Raw genomic sequence first — 9,331 nt, forward strand, 5'->3', positions numbered from 1 at the left:
CACATATGCAGCTGACTGGCAGCCTGGCCTTCACATGGCTCCCCTAGCAAATGGAATGGGTCTGTCTCTGACATGGACTCCTTTGCCTGCTTTTGGATCACTTTCCCCTGGCTGGACTGCCTTATCTGGTCTCAGTGGAAGAGGGTGCACTTAGGCCCAATGTGACTTGATGTGCTGGGGTGGGTCAGTCGGCAAGCGGGGAGGGGGCTCCCATTTTCTGAGAAGAAAGGGAAGGGTAAAGGGGGAAGAGGGTGGGAGGATGGGACCAGGAAGAGAGGGGAGCCGGCTGCAATGGGGATGTAATGTGAATAAATGAATTTTTTTTAAAGTATCAAACAAGATAAAGTGTGTGCAATTTGACCATGACCCATGGGACACAGTCAACAAATATTTCTCAGTGAATGCCTCAATCTACTTCCAATGGTCACGGCATTCACAGTTTGATTTTTTTCCCCATCCAAATTAAACAGTCAACTGTGATTCAGAAAGAGGCGGCACACAGCTTTAAATGACCTGTTGCTATGAGTAGCACAATGAAACCTGGGCCACGTTGTCCTTCTTGGAGACGGTGAGTCATTCCATTGGCCAAGGAGAATGACAGCGTAAGAAACCTGTCTTACTCTACCTCTGTCCTCCACAGGTTCATGGATGGGTGTGTGTCCTGTCATGTCCCCATTCCCCACACACAAAGTGTTAGTTGAATGACAGTAGTAGGGTGATAGTATTGGTTACAATTGTTGTAATATTAACATTTATTTTATTAAACCCTTCTGTAAAGTTGACTGGAATGTAGAGGTCTGATCAGTTACAATAACAAATGAGTAATAGACAAACAAAGAACAGGAGGGTTTTGTACTTAGGGAGCGGGTATGAAAGAGTAAAGCTGAGAGCTGCGGTGTATCTTAGTGATTGCCAACTCCAGAAGATGAATCTGGAAGTAAGTGTGGGGGAGGGGCGAAATGTATTGAGAGAGGTGCTCTCAGAAAGCTAGAAACATGAGGTGCCCGCCCCTCACCAGGCAGAGGCTTCACCCACATAGCACAGAGTGAGTGTCCGAGGGTTTTTCTGAGAGGCTCTGGCAAACTGTGCCCCCAGCCCCATAGCATAACATCCTCCTGCCTGGCTCTCTTGCCCACCCGGGAAGGACAGGGGACAGAAAACGTGGGCACAGAGGAATTATTAAAGCCACCGCCAACTCATAGAAACAGCCATCAAACTTGACTCACCAGTACTCACTCACTGTGTTTCCTTCCTTGATAATCACTGGAGGATGTGAGCCAAGGGAAGAAGCTTCTGGCTAGTCATACGGTTATCTTAGAAAATGACAACCTGAAGGGTCTGAACTTTAAACATAGGCTATGTTAACAGAACAACACGGAGAAGGAAAAGAAACCGTGCTAAAGTTCTAAAATGTTTTTTACATATAAGAAAGACAATGATGAACAGACAGGATTTTCTCGCAGGATTTTTTTTTTTTTTTGACAGATGTTGTACGATTATATACCAACGGGCAGCACTATAGTTAACAGGTAAACTGGGGTTAAGGACGATCGCAAGCAAGGCTCCCTGGGTGAGCCAAATGCACACTCTGGGATGCAGGATGTGGCGATTAAATATAGATATAATATCAACACTCATGAATTAATGCATACAGGTTATGGCAGCATGTGAGAGAAAAGAATCGGACTAAGATGCTATTGATAGACGTACCAGGTAAAGTTTATATTCCCTCCTTTTTTCTTGTCTGCAAACTAGTGCTACGTAGACTTCAGTAAAAACCACAAAGTGAAAGCTATGGAAACAGCAAGCCACAAGAAAAATTGACTACAGGTCGAAGATTTCTATCCTGAGACTCTGAAACCCAGAAGGATCCAGAACTTGACACTTTTTTGAGCCTTGATAGGCAAAACTCCATACACGACCTCATGGCATATGAAGGTATATAACATCACCTTCATGATATGTGTATGCATGGAAGAAAGAGAAGTGAGTTTTGTTGCTTGGCCATCTTTGCCACAGTGTCTCATTCTGTCTAGGCAACATTAAAAAAAAAAATCCAAACTCTAAAATACTTCAAGTACGAGTATTTCAATCAGGGACATTGGATTGTGCGGCTGTGTTTCAGCTGCCACTCCCTCTTACAGCGCACACGAGGGTCAGAGGACAATGTGTGAGAATTGCATCTCTCCGTCCACAATCTCGGTCCCAGGGACTGAACCTAGCAGGTTGGCAACAAGGGTCCTTTCCCACGGAGCCATCTCTCCAGAACCGATCATTTCTCTAATGCATGTTAAATTAAAAGTACAATCGACTGCAGGTTCTGTGGTACAATCACTAACGCCCTCAAGCGTTCAGTAACACTGAGGAGAAAGAAAGGGGCATGCAGACACGTGCAGACTTGGGTCGCAACAACAAATCCACGTGGGAAATTTTAAAGTAGTTTTAGCTATGACGTCTCAGCCAGGCAAAAGCAAATATATATATATATATATATATATATATATATTTTTTTTTTTTATTTTTATTTTTTTTTTTTAAGGAGTATTAGCTGCACAGAGTTTTCTCAAATGCCAAGTAGGGAGTATTAGAATAGAGATGCTACTTTGTTGTGACATGGGAGTTTCTCCTCTGCTCCCCTCTTTGGGCCCCCGCTGTGAATTCTAACAACCTCAGAGGTTTTCATTGGTGACTTTCCAGACCAGAGTTCTACATTCAAATGTTGAAAATTCTTAATGAAAAAGGACTATTCCACCCAGACACACAATGGAGCTTAATTTTTATGAGTGCTTTCTTCTCAACAGAAATCTTGTCCATACCCAGAATTCCTGTCACCTCTTCCCCAGTGTGCGTTCCTCACACTTTCACCCAGCTGTGTCCTGGCAAAATGACTGACTCCATCCTGCAGGTGGTAGCTGCTGGGATGGCTTCCTACGTGCTCCAAACCCAGTTTCAACTACGAAATCCCGACAATCCTTTAATGCCCTCACCAAACACTGATCTGTTGAGAAAGAGGCTAGCTGTCGACCAGCAGGTCTGACAAGTGCTGTGACAGCGTACACTGCTATTAATCCTTACGTTCTTAAAAAGGGTTTAAGCTTTTCCCCCTCTTCACACGGTAGGTGGCCTTTCCTCTGCTCTCTCCTCCTCCTGTCCCTTCTGAGGACCTTCTAGAAGCTCCATTCATTTCAATGCGGTCGAGTCTGGGGGGCGGAGCCGGCTGAGTCTACGGCCACCACCCTCGAGGAAGCTCTGCCGCCCCCGTCCTGCGAGCCTCGGCGCCGCAACCCCTGTCCGTTCTCACCTGGAGGCCGGTACTCACTTGCATCCCAGAGAAGGCGAGAAGCACTCAGGACGGGCAATCGGACCCCGACGGTCCGTGATTCCGGCACAGCCTTCCCGGAAACGCAGCGTTTCTCCCCGGCAGCTTTGGTTTCAGGAAATGGGAATCTGAGAAGAAAAGCGCTTGGGTAACTTCGGCACAGGACACGCCCCGTTCGTGACTGCTGCGGGAAAGGTCTTCTGGGAGTTGTGTTAACCGGTCTGGCGGAGCCGAAGAGGAAAACCCCAGTTTCCTTTTCCAGTGCAAATAAACATCTCCATGCACGTTCCTCTGTGACACCTCGTTCTCCTCTGCGCTCTAGTTCAGAGATAGACCACAGAAAGAGAGTTTGTCTTTTGATGGCATCAAAAACGGTGTCACCGTGTTCCCGATTTCTCATTGGCGGTCTCTTCTTTCACTCCTGGATGAGTCTATTCTGCCCCTCGTCCAAATAAGAAGGTTTCCCCGCAGTTTCTCAAGAGAGGGAACCGGTTTCCTGGCTGCTTTGCCTTTCAATAAAGCAAGTGAGATTTGTGACTCAAGTTTTGACAAAAGCATCCCAAAAATACACGAGACGGTGTTTGAGAAAATGTTTTATTGGAAAGTTTAAGAGGTAAACAATGTTTCAACTTACTCAAGCCTTTCTGGGCCTGCTATGCCGAGGAAGTTTAGAAAGAATAGGAGGGCTGGAGAAACAGCTCAGTGGTTAAGAGTATTGGCTGCTCTTCCTGAGGATCCACATGGCAGCTCATAACTGTCTGGTCTATAACTCAAACTCCAGTGGATCCGACACCCTCAAACAGATATATATGTATTCCAAACACCAAATGTACATTAAAAAATAAATAAATTAGAACTAATAAGAATGGGTTTTTATTAACAGCAATGGGATGGGTTTGGGTAAAGCCTTTGATATACCACCCAGAAAATGAGACTGCAAGGCTGGAGAGATGGCTCAGCGGTTAAGAGCACTGGCTGTTCTTCCAAAAGTCCTGAGTTCAATTCTCAGCAACCACATAGTGGCTCATAACCATCTATAATGAGACCTGATGCCCTCTTCTGTATGTAGGCATACATGCAGGCAGAATGCTGTATAAATAACAAATAAATAAATCATTTTTTTTTAAATAAGAAAATGAGAATGTGAATGGCTTCATACCTGAACAAGTTGGAATAGATTCCAACTCGGCTTCCCAACAAAGAAGAAGGAAAGAATCAAACAGTCAAAAAGATAGGTTGCCTAAAAACTAATTTATGATAGATAATAATTCTTTATATGTGACTTTAGAAGTTGTTCAAACAGCCAGAGTGATGGCACAGGCCTTTAATTCCAGCACTTGGGAGGCAGAGGCAGGTAGATCTCTGTGAGTTCAAGGCCAGTCTAAATAGTGAGTTCCAGAACAGCCAGGAAATCACAGAGAACTCTGTCTCAAAAAGCAAACAAGAAAAATAATAAAAATAAAAAACGTTGTTCAAGTAAAGACATAGAATTGCTGTGACACGACTTTCCACTTACGTAAACGTAGTTTCTTTTTTAAAAAACAAATATACTTTCTTGGAATGTTGCTTTATTGTAGCTGTATGTAATGGGTATATGTTAACGAATTTTTAAATACCATAAATCTCATTGAGAAATGCACTTTTAAATAGCACTGTAATATTTAATATTCATCAAATATGTAACTTCATATTTGTCTTTTAAATCAATTATAAATTTAAGATGCATGTATCGTAAGCACAGTATATGTCAGCCTTTAGAATGTTTGTTCAACAGTGTCTATAACAAAGAAGAGAAATAATTTTAATAGTGAGGCCTGCTTCCAAGAAGAGAAAGAAAGAAAGAAAAAAAAAGAAAGAAAGAAAGCAAGCAAGCAAGAAAGAAATGTAGAGTTTTGTTTAAGAAAACCACACAGAGATATTTTATAATTATTTAAAGTTATAATAAAAAATGAATGTCAACTTCAACATATGTGACTTTTTAAACAACCCTGTTTGGGGGCAAGTGAGTTAAAAAATATGTTAGAAATTATTTTGGGAGAAGGAGTGATATTTTAGTGCCTAAAAGATGGCAAGGACACATGGAAATATGAAAAGACACTGACCAATGAAAAGATATCAATGGGTGAGTCGTTTATCTTTATTGAGTCTGGGCAACAGCCACATCTGTCTGTGATAAGGATTCCTGGCAAAATTCCCAGAGCCATCAAAACAAGAGATGGAATGTTTCCGCATTAATCACAGCGTTCAGTTCTAGAAAGTTTCCCAAGATAACAGTTCTTATTTGTAGTAACAGTTTACTACTGTAGAAATTGATCAGAGAGAGCTTCACTTACTGTGAATGTCTGAGGAGGTGTCTGGCTTGTGCCAGGTGCTGCCTTGGTGCTCTGGGTGCTGACAGTGCACGCAATGCCCTCAAGGCCCCATGGTGAAAGGCGGGTGGAGGAGGATAGGGCAGGCGTTAGCATATATGATGAACAGTTTTTGCTTTATCATAATTAGTAAGCACTTCTGCCTTGAAAACACTGACGGGATCTTGGAAATAAATCTTGGTATATGATAATAAGGACATAAATTTGAGAAAGAAGACTTACAGTAAGAAGACTGGATTATTGAATACGATCAAGAAAGTGACTTCCAAAGATATTGTGATATTAATTGGCTGGACCCCATTTAACTTGATAACGGTGGAAATAAACAGGCCTGGGTGAGAGATATGCAAAATAGGAGTAAATGATTTAGAGGTGATTGAAAGGAAAAAAATTTGTAGGTACAGATGAGATGAGCAAGGTGGAGGTTGGACAGAAGAACAGAAGGACACTCCGTAATATAAATATAATACTAGGGCTTAGATCACTTTGTTCTTTTTCTTTCTCCTTGTCTCCTTCCCTTCTTCTTCTCCTTCACCTCTCTGTGCTGGGGATCAAACCCAGTGCTCGGCCCATGTCTAACAAGCCACCACCACTGAACTAGACCTAACCAGGGCTTATGAGGAAAAGAGGGATTTGATCTACAAAGGATTTGGGGAAAGAATGCCCAGAATGACAGTAGAAAAAAAACCCCACAAAATTATGTACCTCAAATAAAACAAAACCAGCAACATTATACGTATTTCCTCTTGAAACGTGGTCTGGCTGAGGATTTCAACAAGATGTCAACACATTGAATCAGGGTCATGCCCTTAATATTAGGTCTGTCTGAATGCCAGGCAGGTAGGAGTGCTGATAGTCTGGGCCACACCTGCAATGAAGCAGTAGAGGATGATGGAGAGAGGAAATAGGTAAGGACAGGAGAGCATCCTGGCTAGCTGAAGCATGTGTCTCTGACACCTTTTAAGAATTCGCCTGTTTCTCAGTCTGTTGTGGAATCTGGGGTAGCCTGTAAGCTTGGTGCTGCTGGGATGCTTCAAAGCCTTAGTAAGAGTGCCTGGGTCCCCATGAAACCCTGCTGTACTCAGGGCTATCAGGAAATTTGGGTAGGAATGAAGTTAGTGACTGACCCTCAACAAAAGCAGAAGTGTGCTGATAAAAGAAGTAAAGCTTTGAAAGGCTCCAGCCCTGCACCTGCCCATGGCCAGCGCTGACCACTCCCTGAGCCCACCCAGGATGAATATGTCTGCTAAACTGTGTGCTAAGCTGTGTTAGATGAGGAACATGGAACATCACTCTATACTTGTCTAAGTACCATTTACAGTGTAGCATTAATAAATGGATGTGAGAAAGAAGAAAGAATGATCTACCTGGTTAGGTCTAGCCCAGCAGGTCTACTTCCTTTGGGGTGAATCAAAGACAAACGATTAGAAGCCCAATTAAAGTGGTGGTGTCTTATTCTGGTTACAGGTTTTTTTTTTTCCTCCTTGTGGAAAAAAAGAGAGGAGATTAATAATAATAATAATAAAGAGCTAGATGAGCTGCTGTGTACACTACACACTATCAGAAGGCAGAAACCTCCAGCTAGAAGGAAGGACACTCCTGAACCGAGTCACATAGAATCTGAAGGACTGGGGTGGACAAGGAAGTCAGATGGGTGTGAGTGCTGCTTCCTTGAACAGAAAGCAGGTGTCAGATAACTCAAGACCAGCAAGGGACGAGCAACTTTTTCTTTTTTTCTATATGGTATCACTAAAACTAAGCTTCTTCTATTATTTAAGTGAAATAAATAGGAAAAAAAATTGTGGAATGGTTTAAGTACCTAAAAGATATTTAAGAGTCTTTTCATAGCTGAGCATGGTGGTGCACGCCTTTAGGAGTGTGTCAGGACACCCTGACGCACTCCTAGCCTCAGCAGCTTTCCTTGGCCACAGAGGGAGAGCTCACAACCCCTTCCTTGCATTCTTGACTGTAAGGCTAGAACCACCTGGCTGAAGCTACCGCATAACTAAGTATGATAATTAGAAATTATGTGGAACCTATATTGAGAGAATTGGCCCAGATGATGGGAGGACAGATACATCGAGATAATATCAGCTGAATAGGAGGGCTTTGGCCAAATGTTACCTAATCTTTAAACAGAAATAGAATCTGTGTCTTTCAGATTGTTGAAGGATTAATAGTAATGTGCTGGGTTGTGGGCATCTAATATTATTCAAACTAAATACTAAGTCACTCAGCATTACCGTGGGACACCTCTCCTTTTTGTGTCAAGAACATATATGATACTGACCACTTTCGTTTTGGCTTAGTAAACCATTCAGGCCTAGTTCTTAGAGTAACCACTTCCCTAAAGAGCTCAGCTCAGCTCAGCTCAGCTCAGACTCAGTGGACTTCCTACAAACCCAACCCTCATCACTCAGCACATTTGGTTCCTTCAAGGGAGGCTAAGTAAGTGTAAAAGCCAGAGGAGGTCTTCAGAAAAGCCCTGGAAAGGAGTTCAGCCTCTGATATGAAGGATGCTGACCTCCATGAACAGCTTTGAGTGCAAAAAGCCTCACTCCTTCAGGGCATCTTAACAGAAAAATGAAATTGTGGGCTAGAGAGATGGCTCAGTTTTTTTGGTTTTACTGATGTTTTTGGTTTTGCTTTTCCTTTAAGGAAACTGTAGAAGTGGTGGGGAGTAAGAAAAAGGAGAAGGAGGAGAAAGAGGAAATCAAACATGAATTCCAACAGCCATGATTTTAGCAGATTAAAACATATTTTTGAGACTTTTGTGCAAAGAGTTTGCATGAAACTTGTTGTTTGATCATATTCTTTCTGCTCTCCTTTCCTAGCGATCTGTAAGGGCAGCCCTTGCTGAGCTGTGAATCTCTCAGAACTAAGCATGTGACTCTGCTGAAGATTTGGCTTTGAACAAAGATGAAGCCAACTCTGAAGTAACTGTGAAACGACCTCATTTAAAGACTGCTTTTAATGGTCTTGTAGGAGTGGACAGCAATAAGGCACAATTAGAACAGACTGTCTGATATAGAAATGAGTGATTTAAGATCACTTTTTTTCAGGCATGTCCTCTGGGGATCTTCAGAAGACTCAACAAACTAAAACTATAGAAACAAGTGGACATATTTCTTTTGGGCTTGTGGAGAGTCAAGGTTTTAGGCTCTCCTGGGCCTTCCAGAAGTCTGGCTAGTCAGAGTTACTGCGATGGTATTGTAACTATCTGAAAGGAGATCTGAGGTGACAGCCAGGTGTTCCTCAGGCCCTGAGGCAACAGAAACTTCCACATACAAACTCTTACCTGATTCTTGTTGCCCACAAGCTCATTTTCAGTTTTAAGATCGATTATTTGTAACTAGTTGTCAGTTAAACAATCCTGAGTGAGATTGGATTCTATTTAGATTCAGCCTACATGCTTCTTCAAAGTCACATTCTTGACCACTCAAGTCAGACAGTTCAAGGAAACTAAGGGAATGCTCCCTAGATGCTGAATTTTAATCTGTATTTTCCCTAACAGTGTTAGTAATAGCCCTACTTATATTTTATTGGCATAAGGTAAAGGTTTCTATGACATTTCTGTACTTGTGTATAATGCTCTTTGATCATATTCAATGCTTTATTACTCCTCCTCATTCTTCATTGTTTT

General features: G+C 42.3%; 1 protein-coding gene across 1 annotated transcript; it reads left to right on the forward strand.

Annotated features, from left to right (window-relative positions):
* The first annotated feature begins 6,716 nt into the window (after positions 1-6,716).
* On the forward strand, positions 6,717-6,899 carry LOC129691886 (ATP synthase subunit ATP5MJ, mitochondrial-like). The gene has a single exon (XM_055628071.1). The coding sequence runs from the start codon at positions 6,717-6,719 to the stop codon at positions 6,897-6,899; it is 183 nt and encodes a 60-aa protein (XP_055484046.1).
* The last annotated feature ends 2,432 nt before the right edge of the window (positions 6,900-9,331 follow it).

Source organism: Psammomys obesus, unplaced genomic scaffold, assembly GCF_907164565.1.
Source record: "Psammomys obesus unplaced genomic scaffold, mPsaObe1.curated_primary_1811, whole genome shotgun sequence".
Taxonomy (NCBI): Eukaryota; Metazoa; Chordata; class Mammalia; order Rodentia; family Muridae; genus Psammomys; species Psammomys obesus.

Excerpts from the sequence above, each read along its gene's own strand:
- LOC129691886 (XM_055628071.1), top strand. The coding sequence starts at position 6,717 with ATGCTTCAAAGCCTTAGTAAGAGTGCCTGGGTCCCCATGAAACCCTGC.